This window comes from Nyctereutes procyonoides, unplaced genomic scaffold (genome assembly GCF_905146905.1).
Source record: "Nyctereutes procyonoides isolate TBG_1078 unplaced genomic scaffold, NYPRO_anot_genome, whole genome shotgun sequence".
NCBI classification, from domain to species: Eukaryota; Metazoa; Chordata; class Mammalia; order Carnivora; family Canidae; genus Nyctereutes; species Nyctereutes procyonoides.
The window spans coordinates 15,043,278-15,057,195 of NW_026575120.1; the positions used below are offsets into that span (position 1 = coordinate 15,043,278).

Genomic DNA, 13,918 nt, shown 5'->3' on the forward strand with positions numbered 1-13,918 from the left:
ATCTCTTAGCTTTGTTGACTGCTTGCATTCTTTATTTTGTGAATTGCTTTTTTTGTGTCTTTGCTAATTTTTTCTGTGGAAGTGGTTATTTTTTTCCTACTGATATGCAACAGCTTTTTAAACCTGGAGTATTTTCCTTTTACTCTAATATGTCACTAAGACTACCCATGAAACCCTACGTATATCATAGCAACATGGATTTCGGTAGGCTCCAATAGATTTAACGTAAGTCTGCTTTATGCTGTGTTTTGTTTTAGAGGTTTTCATTTCTAATTTTAACCAACAATGTGAGGTAGACATTATTACTCATCTCTTGTTTTTCAGATGAATTAACTGAAGCTCAAAGTGTAAGCACATTATTTATAAATGGTGACATAAGAATAAATGTAAAGTTGAGACAAAATTACTAACTCTTGTTAGTGTAGGATGGAGGTCGAAGAGGAGAGTTAACAGTATATGCAAAGAGTAAATAGGGATTTTAGCTAGTGATCAATTCAAAGGCATCAATAATGTAATGTAGTTAACAAAAAAGCTACTGTAATCTTAGGCTTAATAGTAGTACAATATCTAAAATGGAGGAAGTGTAAACTACATTTGTTCTTTGTTTGTCAAATTATAAGCAAAATTTCATACCCTACTCTGAGTAGTGTGCTTTAAGAGGCAGTGAGACAACCTGGAACATATTTAAAGGGAAGCTTCCTTGTTTCATGAGAAATGATTATAGGGTATTGCTCTGTTGACATTTAGCTCTGTTTAGGAACTACATGATAGTTGCCGTGTGATCTCATGTGGAAGTTCTGGGACCAGTGAGGAAAAGTTAAAAAGAGATAGATTTTAACTCAAGAAGTAAAATAGTTTTATGATATCTAGAATGGAAATCTTTAGAGGGTGATAAGTTAGAGGAATAGGTGAATTAGAGGAAAATAATATCCTATAATGACTTGATATCATAAAAGGAGATTGAACGGGAGGGTAGGTCTTGGATCACAAGATAGTCAAGTAGAAAATTTTAGTACAGTACCGTAAGAGTTGATGTTAGTGGTATTTGGTGTGTTATGAAAGGATATAGCAAAGGTATTTAGCTAACACAGTGTTGGTGATAGGAATTTTAGTGAATTAATGAATTGAGTCTTAAGGTAAGTAACTAAGAGTTAGCCCAAGCCAAGAAGTGTAGAGTCCTTTCTTGGTTATTTTACAGTACAGAATCTAATTTGCTCCTTACCGTAACTCCGTAAAAAGTCACAATTGAATTGTGGTATAGTCGAATTATTTTCTGTGTGAAAGCATTTATAAAATTATAAACAACTTTTCATTAGGCTTTTTTGATCCCTATACAGATGGAAGAAGGAGAATGAGCACCACCTGGTTCCCTACTAATCTGTATCTCAGCATCCACTTACCTCTGCCATATTTTAAGAGAACTGCTTTGATGTCTTCACTCATACATTTTCTCTGTTTAGATTCCCTTCAACTAAATATCAATAAACTTTATGTGTCCAAATATATACTTTTTTCTTTTAATATACACTGGGTGCATTTTGTGTTTGCATTATGACTGTATCTTTATAGGAATGCATTGTGTGGCAAGCTTCAGTGTGAGAATGTACAAGACATGCCTGTATTTGGAATCGTGCCTGCTATTATTCAGACTCCCAGTAAAGGCACCAAATGTTGGGGTGTGGATTTCCAGCTAGGATCAGATGTTCCAGATCCTGGGATGGTGAATGAAGGCACAAGATGTGACAATGGAAAGGTAACCAAAATGTTTTCTCTTTATGAAGTAAAGTTTAAAAGTTTAAAAAAACCCTTATATTAAGTATTCTTTTCTGATTTATAAAAGAAACCTAGTATTTATCATAGATTTTGGAAAATACAAAGCCACTACGGATAAAATTAAGAATGGCTGTTTTTCTACTGTTCAGATTTTATTGGCAGTCACATATAACCAACCTCTGGTCTATGTTGTGATATACTGTGTGTGTTTCTTTTCCTGATCAATGTGCTGTAATTTATTAGCTAGTCTGCTATTATGGGGGGCTCTTAGGTGATTGCCGGGGCTGTGTGTGTGTGTGTGTGTGTGTGTGCGCGCGCATGTGCTTGCATGTCTCTGTACTAGAAATGGCATCATGCGTGTCTGTCCACGCTCTCTGCTATCCTAATCACCACTCTTTGGATCAGACATAAGTCAAGAATTAGCCTCTGACTTACCATTAGTAGTTTCTATATGAGAAGAGCTAGGCCAAATTCCCTTTGGGGTTGGAATATATAATTAAGAAAGATAATTCAGAGTAGTGCAGAAACTGTAAGAATTCTTTAGCGATGCCATGAAGAGTGAGCAGGACCAGAAGGTGTCAGGGTAAACCTCAGTCATATACAAGAGATAATTGGGGAGCAGGAATGTGGAACAAGTGGAAGAAATCAACTTAGAGGAGAGTAGAGGATGAGGAGGGAGAGATCATAACTGACTGGTGACATGACTCATGAAAAAGTCAGGTGGACTTGCAAGTTACCTCAGTGTCTACAGAATCTTTGGTGCCAATTCTGTCCTTCCTTTCTTACAAAAAGATCTTTGTATTTTTGTGCCTGTCTTTGCCACTAAAAAACTTGGTTGCTTGAGTTAGTATAAACAGTGCTAGGCAATTTTTATTTATATAAAAATTTCCGAATATTATGACTGTTTTCTGATGTTAAACTACTATGATGGGCTATACGTGCCCCCCCCTTTTAAGATTTATTTATTTTAGAGACAGACCATGAGTGGGTAGGGATGAGGGTGGGTTGGGGAGGGGGTGGAAACAGAGGGAGAGGTAGAGAGAATTTCAAGCAGACTCCACACTGAGCATGGAGCCTGACAGGGACTCAGTGCCACGACCCTGAGGTTATGACCTGAGCTGAAATCAAGAGTCAGATGTTCAACTGATTAAGCCACTGAGGTGCCCCGGGTGTGCATACTTTTAAGATTTTAGATAGAGTTTTGCCAGATTTCTCTTTAGAAAAGTTTTTAATAGTTTACCTTCCATTCAGTTTTCAGTAGGAAATGCTTGAATTTTCCATAACATAGTCAAGGTTAGGTATCTATCATTTTAAAACTTCATTGGTGGTTTCCTTTTTATTTTACTCTTTCTTGATTGTTAGTGGTATTAATTTTTTTGTCTCTATATTCTTACTCCTTCTTTTGTGATTTGCCTTGTTGATGTTCTTTGTCCACTTGAAAATTGGTCTGTGTCTTACTGATTTTAAAGAACATTAATGTCATATAAATGTTCTGTATATGTATATGATATTTTGCTTGGCTTATTTCTTGCCTCTTGTTTTTAGTAACTTTTTTGCTATATTTGCATTTTTATGTATTTAAATCTATTATTCCTTTACTTTATAGTTTCTAACTTTACTTACATATTTTATAAGATCTTTCTCAGTGTAATATCATATTATTCTCTGGTATTTTCTAGTAGACTTTGTATTTTATTTAACACTTGTTTAATTCAGGGGAATGTTGAGTGTATATAGTATGAGGTTGGTATTCTATTTTTCCCCCCTTTAATCATTACTGTGTGCGGAGTTCTAATGTCATTTTTTTCAGAATGGTTTATCATTTGCCTTAATCTCATTTATAATCCCTCTTTTAATTTGAAATCTTATTTAAATTACTTATTAAATTTTTATATATTCTAGGGCTTCATTTCTGTTTTTTTCTCTCCATGCCCACTGATATTTCTAATTATTCATGTGTTAGTACTGTCTTATTTTAGTTTTTATTGGTTTTATAATGTATTTTTAACATCTGATCATATAAATGCCCATTCATTCTTTTTTCCTACTTTGCTTGGATATTTTTATTTATTTATCATTCCAGATGAACTTGAGAAATTTTTGTTGAGGTACGAAAAAATTAAAAACTAAAAACTAAAAAGCACTTTGGAATTTTTGTTGGGATGGCATTAAATTTATAAACTTGCAGTAGGGAAAAGTGACATCATTACATTTTGAGTCTTCTAATAGGGCATGGTACGTGTCCTGTTTTTGGGGGGTCTTTTAAACATTTAGACATAAAGGTTTTTCTGGGGTTTTTTGTTTTATTGCTGGTTATATTTTTATTATTATAAATAGGCCCCTTTTTTCCTATCACGTGTTCTAATTTATGTTACAATTTCTAATTGATTTTATTGGAAGGAAAAGCTATTTTGTTTGTGTTTTTGACTGGGTATTATTGATATTCAGAAAAACATTCATTTGTATATGATTATTTTGTTACCCGCCATACCCCTTGTGCCACCTATTTTTATTGTTAATTATATTAGAATTTTCTAGGTAAACAGTCATGATCTGTAGATAAAATGTTGATTTTCTTTCTGATATTTACAATTTGGATTTGTTTTCTTGTGTAGTTACAATGATAGCGCTTCTATAATAATTTCAAATAATTAGCGTACATCATTGTCTTGACCCTGACATGACTGGGAATGCGTCTAGACATTCAAGGTTATGTATGATTTTTGTTAATGGCTTGGGGTAGATATTATTTTCCATTTAGTGGAGTATCCTCTTAATCCTATTTTATAAGAATTTAAAAAAAAGAATAGATTTTACATTTATGAGTAGTTTCTTTGACACTAAAAATATTAGATACTATTAAAATAATCATTATTTACCTTTGACCTACTGCTATGTGGTAGGCTATATCAATGAATTCCCTAACATTATCTTTACATTAAAATTATCTGGAGCAGACACTGGTAACATTAAATTTTTCTTTAGATACATTCCTGGATTCTGTGTCCTAGCAAATTTACTTTTGTGTTTTATAACTGTATAATTTTGATGGTTTTTGATTTTATGGAATTTTACCCTGGATTATAAGTCAGTGCTCAAGTCAGATAAAAACTCTGATGAAATTGAATTAAAACACAATAGGAAATTAATTGATTTAAACCAAAGAATCACATAAAGAGCTTTGTAACCCAGAATCTCAAATAATGTTCCTGTGATTCTTTCCTGTATTTTTCATCTTTGCTCCTTCCTGTTGGCTTCCTGCCCCTCCCCTGTGCTGGTTTTATTAAGATATAATTGACATATAACGTGGTATAAATTTGGGACGCCTGGGTGTCTCAGTGGTTGGGCGTCTGTCTTTGGCTCAGGGCGTGATCCTGGAGTTTCCAGATTGAGTCCCAAGTCGGGCTCCCTGCATGGAGCCTGCTTCTCCCTCTGCCTGTGTCTCTGCCTCTCTCTCTCTCTCTCTCTCATGAATAAATAAATAAAATCTTAATAAATAAATAATAAATAAATAAATAGGGCTGTCTAAAAGATGGTATAAATTTAAAGTGTACAGTGTGATGATTTGATGCATGTATATACTGCAAAATGATTACCATAGTAAGGTTAGTTGACATATCTATTATTAAGAATATTTAAGATTTACTCTCGGCAGATTTCAAGTATATAATATTGTTAACTATAATCACCATGCTGAATATTAGATACCTAGAACTTACTCATCTTTTAACTGGAAGTTTGCACCATTGAACCAACATCTCATTTCTCTCATTCTCCAACCTCTGGAAACCACCTTTCTACCTTTACTCCCTGTTTCTGAGTGTAACTTTTTTTTTTTTTTAATATTACACATATAAATGAGATCATATGGTATTTGTCTTCTTTGTCGACTTACTTCACTGAAATAATGCCCTCTAAGTCCATGCATGTTGTCAGAAGTGGCAGGACTGGTTGTTCACGAATGTGTTTACTTTTTTTATATTTTTGTGAATTTTCCATTTTTCCTCCTGTTAAGTAATTTCTGGTTTCATACTGTTGTAGTTGGAAAAGATACTAGATGTGATTTCAGGCTCCTTAGATTTTTTAAGTCTTGCTTTGTGGCCCAACATAAGTTGTGTTCTGTAGAGTGTTCTGTGTATGCTCGAGAATGTTTTCTGCTGCTGTTGCATGGGCTGTTCCATTTATGTTTGTTAGATACATTTTTGTCTATAAAATTCTTTAGGTCTGTCTGCTGTTTCCTTATTAAATTTCTGTCTGGACAATCTATCCAGTGTTGAAAGTGGAGTATGGAAGTCTGCTATTATTACTGTATTGCTGTCTATTTTTCCCTTCAGTTATTATTTGCTTTAGATATTTAGGTGCTCCAATGTAGGGTGTGTAAATACTTAAATTATTATATCTTCTTGATGAATTGATTCCTTTATCCCCATTTCATGACCTTCTTTGTCTCTTGCAACCAATTTTAATTAAAAGTCTATTATATGTGATATAAGTATACCCATTTACATGGGATATTTTTTCTATTCCTTCACTTTCAACCTGTTTCCTTATCACTAAAGTAAGCCTCTTTTAGACATATTGTTGGATCTTGTTTTTTTTTTCTTTTAAGCCTATTCAGCTACTTTGTGTCTTTTGATATGGGATTTTTTTTCTCTTTATCTTTTACATGTCTACTATGTTTCTTCTTTTGTGGTTATCATGAAGCTTATATAAACATTTTGTAGCGATAATGGTCTATTTTAAGCTGATAATAACTTACGTTAAATTGCATACAGAAGCTCTATACTTTTACTTCTCTCATTTTAAACTATTGGTGTCATACTTTGCATCTTTTTATATTGTGCATCCATTAATAAGCTGTTATTTTTATTTTTAAAAAATTTTTATGCTAGAGATACAGTGATTTACACAGCACCATTACAGTACTAGGTGTGAACTTTATGGTTTTATGTTTTCATATTGTTAGTATCTTTTCATTTCAACATGAAGAATTCTTTTTAACATTTCTTGTAAGCCTTTGTTTGTCAGGGAATGTCTTTAACCCTCCTTCATTTTTGAAGTACAGTTATGCCAGATATAGTGTTCTTGGTTGGCAATTTTTTGTTGTTGTTCAGCACATTGGCTGTATAATTCTACTTTGTTCTGGCTTGCAAAGTTTCTTTAGAGACAACCATTGGTAGCCATATGGGGGTTCCTTTGTATATGATGAATCTTGCTACTTTCTTTTCCTTCTTTAGAAGTTTTCTCCTCATTTTTGTCTCTTAACATTTGGTTATAATGTATCTCAAGTAATTTTTGGGTTGTTCTTTAATGGAGTTCTTTGAGCTTCCTGTACCTGAATGCCATATTCTCCCAAGATTTGAAGAGATTTCAACTATTATTTCCTTAAATAAACTTTCTACCACTTTCTTCTGGGTCTCCTATGATATAAATGTTTGTTTCCTTGATGGTGTCCTTTAATTCACATAGGCTTTCTTCACTCTTTTTCATCCTTTTTTCTTTTTAGTTTCTCTAATTGGCAAATTTCTTTTTCTTTTTAGGATTTTATATATTTATTTGAGAGAGAGGGAGAAACTGCATGAGTAAGGGGAGGTGCAGAGGGAGAGGGAGAAGCAGACTTCCTGCTGAGCAGGGAGTCAAATGTGGGGCTTAGTCCCAGGACCATGGATGGGATCATGATCTAAGCCAAAGGTAGATGCTTAACCGACTGAGCTATACCCAGGTGCCCCATCTAACTGGCTAATTTCAAACAATCTGTCATTGAGTTTGCTGATTCTTTCTTCTGGATGAGTAAATCTGTTCTTAGAGCTCTCTGTTAAATTTTTCATTTCTGTCATTGTATTCTCCAGCTCCAGGATTTCTGTTGGGTTCATTGGTTTTCATGATCTTGTTTAGTAGTTTGTGTTCTCTTTCATTTCATTCAGTTTCTTTATGATGATTATTTTGTATTCTTTGTCAAGTAATCTATGGATTTTCATTTCTTGGGGTCATTTATTAGTGCTATATTAGTTTCTTTTGGTGATTTCATATTTGCCTGATTCTTTCATTTAGTGTTTGAAGGAACAAATGCCTCTGTCAATCTTTACAGATTGGTTTCATGAGGTAAGACCTTCCTGTCTATTTCTGTACTGATGGGATTACCTTTGGAATCTTAGTCTGGCTGGGTTGAAACTGGTTACAATGCCACAGTAGGGTTGTTGGTCTTGTTTTCAAGGGCTTTGATGGGCATAGAGGTTGACTGGTCCCTGAGTGGACTGAACTGTCTCAGTACCTTGTTCAGTAAGTAGGGTGGTCCTGAGACAAGGGTCCACAGTTGGGTCTTTAGACACCAGGCCTATTACCAGGTGCATGGACTGGTATGGCTCCCATCAGGGAGGGACCTGAGAAGATTGCTGTCTGTTCCCTGGATGGGTCCCTGGGTGGCCAGGACTGCTCCCTGACTAGTGGGAGGGACTGGAGCAGAATATAGGGCCAGTTCAGGATCTCCTGATGAGAAGACATGATATCTGCCTTTGGGTCCCTGTAGTGGCAGGACAGCTTGTGGAACAAGGCTCAGAGGTACTGAAACCGAGTATAGATTGCTTTCAGAATCTTTGGGGATGCAGGTGGGTCCCTTGGTTGGTGGATCTGGTGGTAGACTGTGGCTGTGATGGGGCTGGAGCCAATTATAAGGCTCTTTGAGGTATTCTGGGAGGCTCATTTGGGAGTGTCTTATTTTGGGTTCCTGTGCCAGCAAATGTATTCACAGACTGTGGTTGTTAGGGATTATAGCCAAGTAAAGGGTCCTTTTAGAAATGGTGGGGTGGTAGACAAGAGTGTCTCCCACTGGGACCTGGACCCTTTGGACTATTGGTGGACTGTTAACTGTGAAGAAGAAGCTAGAGCTGCTTATAGGGCTCTTTCAGGATTTCAGGGGGTATGGATGGGAGTCTCTCTTGCCTGGTTCCTGTGTCAGCAGGCCTGTTCAGGGGGTGTGGTTGGCAGGGGGTCCTAGAGTTGAGTATAGAGCCCTTTTAGACCCCATAATCCAAGTTTGGCAGGTTTACCTCCTGGGGCTCCCAGACTGTGGCCAGGAGGGGCTAAAGCAAGTTCACGGGCCCCTTCAGGGTCCTCAGCTGGGACAGGGTCTGTGTACCTACTACTTTATGCATATATGGGTGTGACTCCTCTTGGGTCCTTTGGTGTATGGTGCTGGTGAAAGACCTAAAGCCAGATGGGTCTGTAGCCAAGTCCTTGGACTGTGGAGCTCCTTCTGGGTTTATAGCCAGGTGCACAGTTGTTAAGTGAGCCTTCTGATACAAACCTAACTTTTCAAAATGGCTCTTCTCAGTCTTGGACTATACAGGAGTTTCATAGTCTCCTATCTGGTCCCAGATCTCCTGCAAAGGCACTTTGGTGCATGGATGGATTTCAGATTATTATGTGTGTGGTCGGGGATGTGGTTGAATGACCTTTTATGAGGTCATTTTGCTGATATCACTTCTCTCGTTGGTTTTATTTCCTTCTCCTGCACACAGACATTTACAATGTAATAGGAAAAAACCCTCATCTTTCCCCAGTACCCTTGAGGTAGGTAGGATTGTTTTTACCTCCAGCTATAAATCAAGACATCTTGGGAAAGGAATATAAGAGACAACTTCAGAGGCCGGTTGTAATGTCCAGAGGTATAATACAGTATGATTGGTAGGGTCTAGAATACAGGAATACAGGCTCTGCCACATGCTTAACCCTCCTTTTAACCCATGACTGTGAGGGGAAGTGAAGAGTTAGGTAAGTTTACCAGAAGAAAGAGAGAGAGAGAGAGAGAGAGAGAGAGAGAGAGAGAGAGAGATGGGAAATCAGACTGGATAGAATGGGCGGGAAAAAAAATGGAGAGGGGCACCTGGGTGGCTCAGTGATTGGCTTTGGCTCAGGTCATGATCCCAGGATCCTGGGATCGAGAACCCTATCAGGCTCCCCAAAGGGAGCCTCCTCCCTCTGCTTATGTCTTAGCCTCGCTCTGTGTCTCTCATGAATAAATAAAGTCTTTAAAAAAGGCAAAGAAAATAAGTCAACAAAATACAAAAAAAAAAAAGTTAGACATCACTACAGTCCAATCTTATTATATAGTCTCTGTTTTCTTTAGTTTCAATACCTAAGGCTAGTCATTAGTGGAGATGTTTCAGTGTGCTCAGGCTGCCACAAAAAATACTATTTCTCAGTTGGCTTAAACAACGGAAATTTATTTCCATTCTGGAGAGTGGGAAGTCCAAGATCAGGGTGCCAGCAAGGTAGATTTCCCTTCTTAGGCCTCTTTTCTTGGCTCATAGATAGCTATCATCTTGCTATATGCTCATATGACCCCTTTTCTGTTTGCGTGTAGAGGAAGCAAAAGAAAGCACAGACTCTCTGGTGTCTCTTATAAAGACACTAATCCCATCAGACCAGGGTTCCATCCTCATGACATCTAACCTTAATTACCTCCCAAAATCTTCATCTCCAGACGAGATTGGGCACGTTTAGGGTAGTATGGCCTTAGACAAATCTTCATCTCCAAATACCATCATTCAACGTAGGAAGTTTGAGAGGATACAAGCATTGAGTTCATGAAGAGAGCCACTAGAATGGACTCAAATTAATAGAAGGAGGATATTATTCATTTCTTCCTCATGCCATGTATGCTTTTGCTGTTGCATTGTGTGCATCCTGCTCAGTGCAGTAAAGGTTTTAAAGCTTTTCCTAAACATTTGCACATTTCAATTAATTTAGGTATTTGTTTGATTTTGGTCTAGGCATAAGTGAGAAATACTCATCAGTATATTAGTTAGGGTTCTCCTGAGAAGCAAAACTAATAGGGTGTGTGTGTGTGTGTGTGGTGTGTGTGTAAGACTTCTTATGTAGAATTGGCCTACATGTTTGGAGGTTAGTAAGTCCTAAGGTACAGTATCTTCAGTAGGCAAGCTGGACACTCAGAAGTGCTGATGGTGTAGTTCTGGTCCAATGACTGGGAGAGAGAGGGCAGTTAAGCAGGAATAGAGACCACGGGCATTTAGGCCATCTCTTCATGTGATGTACCTTTAGGACCTCCTCAGGCTGTATCATGTATCTGCCACTTTCATTTGATTGATGGAAAGTTGCTGTGCCTGCTAGACTTTAAGGCTTGATGGGTCAGGTAACACCCAGTTCATGATGAACAGTTCAGGTCCCATGGTAACATGGCTTATGGTTAAATGATCAGTCTAGTAGCTGGCATGAGCCGTATCTAAAACAAGAGAGTAGTTATCTGCAGAGGATGGCAGGGTTTTGCTCCAAAATCCTTAGGAGTAGTGTAGTGCTGTTCACCTCTCAGGGAACTGCCAGAGAAACTCTATTTGCCACTGACATTTCAATCGTCACTGGATCTGCGGAGCAAGGGTGCAATTGGCAGAGCAGTTTTTGTGGCATCCTGGACCCTTTGCAGAGTCTTCTTTTGCTCTGGTCTACTTGGTAAATGGACTTGAGTAACATGCCCACCTGAGGAATATGTAGCTCCCAGAGTCAAAGGTGCACTAGTTGTCTTCTGTTTTGGTTGCCAGTGGGGCCTCATGTAACAACTTATCCGTTACTTTTGAAGGGAAATCTAGATATGTCCCACTCCACGGGCCCCCTGATAATTTGACTGAGGTAGAAGACTCCTGAATTTTTCTCAGCTTTCCTTTCCACCTCTGACATGCAGTTGTCTTACCAATGAGTCCCCAGGATGGCTATGTCTTGCACATTAGGTTCAGTTAGAATAATGTCATCAATGTAATGGGCCAGAGTATATCTTGTGGAAGGAAAAGTTGACCAGCATCCCTGCAGACTCAATTACGATGTAGGGCTGGAGGGTTGCTGTACCTCTGAGAGAGGACAGTGAAGGCATATTGCTGGTCTTGCCAGCTGATAGCAAACTGCTTCTGGTGGTCCTTATTGACCAGGGTGGAAAAAACAGTATCTGTCAGTTCAGCAGCTGCATACCAGGTACCAGGAGGTACGGGGATTTGCTCAAGCAATAGAACCACAGTAGCTACAGCAGCAATAACACATCCCCTTAGGAACAACAACCCACTGTTGTTGTCTAGGATCCGTCTGTCTTCTGCACAGGCCAATTAGCTTAGTCAAACTGGACTATCAGTCATTGAGGGTGATATTGATCTCTGCAGTGCTTCCTGGATTATGGTATTTATTGCTTTTGGTTTACTATTTTCCTAGGTAGTGGCAGTTCTCATGGCTTCCACTTGGCCTTTCCTGCCATGGTAGCCCTGACTCCACAGGTCAGGGAGCCAGTGTGGGGATTCTGCTAGCAGCCAATTGTGTTTGTTCCAGTCACGCATTCTGGAACTGGGGAAGAAAGTAAGGGATGAGTTCGGGGTTCTACTGGGCCCTCTGTGAGTGAGGAGGACTTAGCTGAAGCTCCGTTGATCACCTGACCCCTGTAGCTCCCTATTCTGACAGGTAGGCCACCGTGATGTTTTGGGTCTCCTGGATTCAGTGCCAGTTCAGAGCTGATGTTCAGTAGTTCCTGAAAGGTCTGATTTTTCTTTTCCACGGTGCCTAGTTATCATGGTAAAAGGCCTTAGGTCCGGTTGGGGAAGGACGGGAGAATGAGAGTATAAATTTGTGGCAGTGCATCAGGGTTCTACCTGAAGGAGACCTGTCCTCTCCTTCATTTAAGAGTTTCTGGGTCTGTAATATGGTTCAAGTTTGGGAATTGATTGAGGGCCCATGTCACCCTTTTCTTCATTTGACCTAGAACTTTTCTGCTTATACAGATGTAGCAAGAATGTCCTGGTAAGCTTCCTCTCTTTTTATTTCTAGGAGCACCATGATCAACTAACCAGTGCCGTTGGTCTGTACAAGTCAGATTTTCTTCTTTTTTAAAGATTTTATTTATTTATTTGAGAGAGAGAGAGAAAACACAAGCAGGGGCAGGGGCAAAGGGAAAGGGAGGGACAGACTTCCCACTGAGTAGAGAGCCTGATGTAGGACCCTGGGATTGACCTGAACCAAAGCCAGCTGCTTAACCACCCAGGCGCCCCTAAGTTAGACTTTTCCGATTGCTCCTTCGACTTTGCTGTTTATTATGGCAGCCATATCCAGTTTGCCTTTGCAATTGAGTGCCTTTGCACTTGGCCTCTGTCACTTGGCAATCAGTTACTCCCAAGGCATTTAGGTGTTCCAATTCAGTGGTTGTCATTCCTAATGTAAAGTAGCCTACAGAAAAGAGTGATAGCAGAGCAAGTTAGGCCTCCAGGGTCTCCCCTCACAAATTTATTTCTCACGGTTATGGTGAAAGGTATGTCTGGTGGACTCTTTGAGAATGAGTGAATGGGTGTGTGATAGCAAACCTGTCCTTAACACTCCAATCTTCCTAAGCCTTTGAATTGTTTCTTCTGTCTTTAACGAAGAGCAGTAGAGCATTTCTAACTTGTTCAGCACAGGCTAACTTTTGCTCCATGTTTCAGCTAATTAATGAACAAACTCTTAAAGCTCTTCCTGAATTCCTAACCTGCAGTATTAAATGCAGAATCTCTACTTAGTAAGCACATATGGAAAATTTGGCCTGATCCAACTTTATTTTCCTTTATCCCACACCCTTAATATCAATTCTGACACATGTTCCCTGGATTTCTGTCATGATAAATTAGAAATTCAAGTAGTTCTTTTGGTATATAGTATACCTCCTCACAGGTCACACTTTTAGGGCTACGACTTGAGTCTGGTGATAGGTATAAAAGCTAAGAAGGGTGGTAGGGATGAGTCCTGAGAGAATCAGCATTCTCTTGTATGACAGCCTCCTCTAGAAGGCCATGATAGTTTTCTCAGGCAATGCATTGCTAATACCTTTTCTTGAGAGTAGAAAGGCCTTTTCTGTTGATGATAAAGAAGCTGCTTCTACTGGCAAGGAAGACTCATCAGTATTTAGGGACTCAGTGATTCAGGTTAGACTATTGTTCTTTTGACCTAGAACTTTTCTGCTTATACAGATATCAGGGTCTTCCCATACATCCCCATTCCAACTTTCAGGATCACATTCTTTCCCCCTAATACCCTTACTTTAATGGTAGATAAACTGCAAAGCTGGGAGGTCCTACTTGTATTGTAATCTCACCAATTGAAGGATGAAATTCTGGGTTTGATATTCAGA

General features: G+C 38.5%; 1 protein-coding gene across 1 annotated transcript in view; it reads left to right on the forward strand.

Moving 5' to 3' along the window:
- Nucleotides 1–13,918, forward strand: part of ADAM9 (ADAM metallopeptidase domain 9) — a 138,373-nt gene that overhangs the window by 93,118 nt on the left and 31,337 nt on the right. The window contains exon 16 of the mRNA XM_055335390.1: nt 1,570–1,753. Coding sequence (XP_055191365.1) covers nt 1,570–1,753 — 184 coding nt within the window. The remainder of the gene's footprint in view (nt 1–1,569; nt 1,754–13,918) is intronic.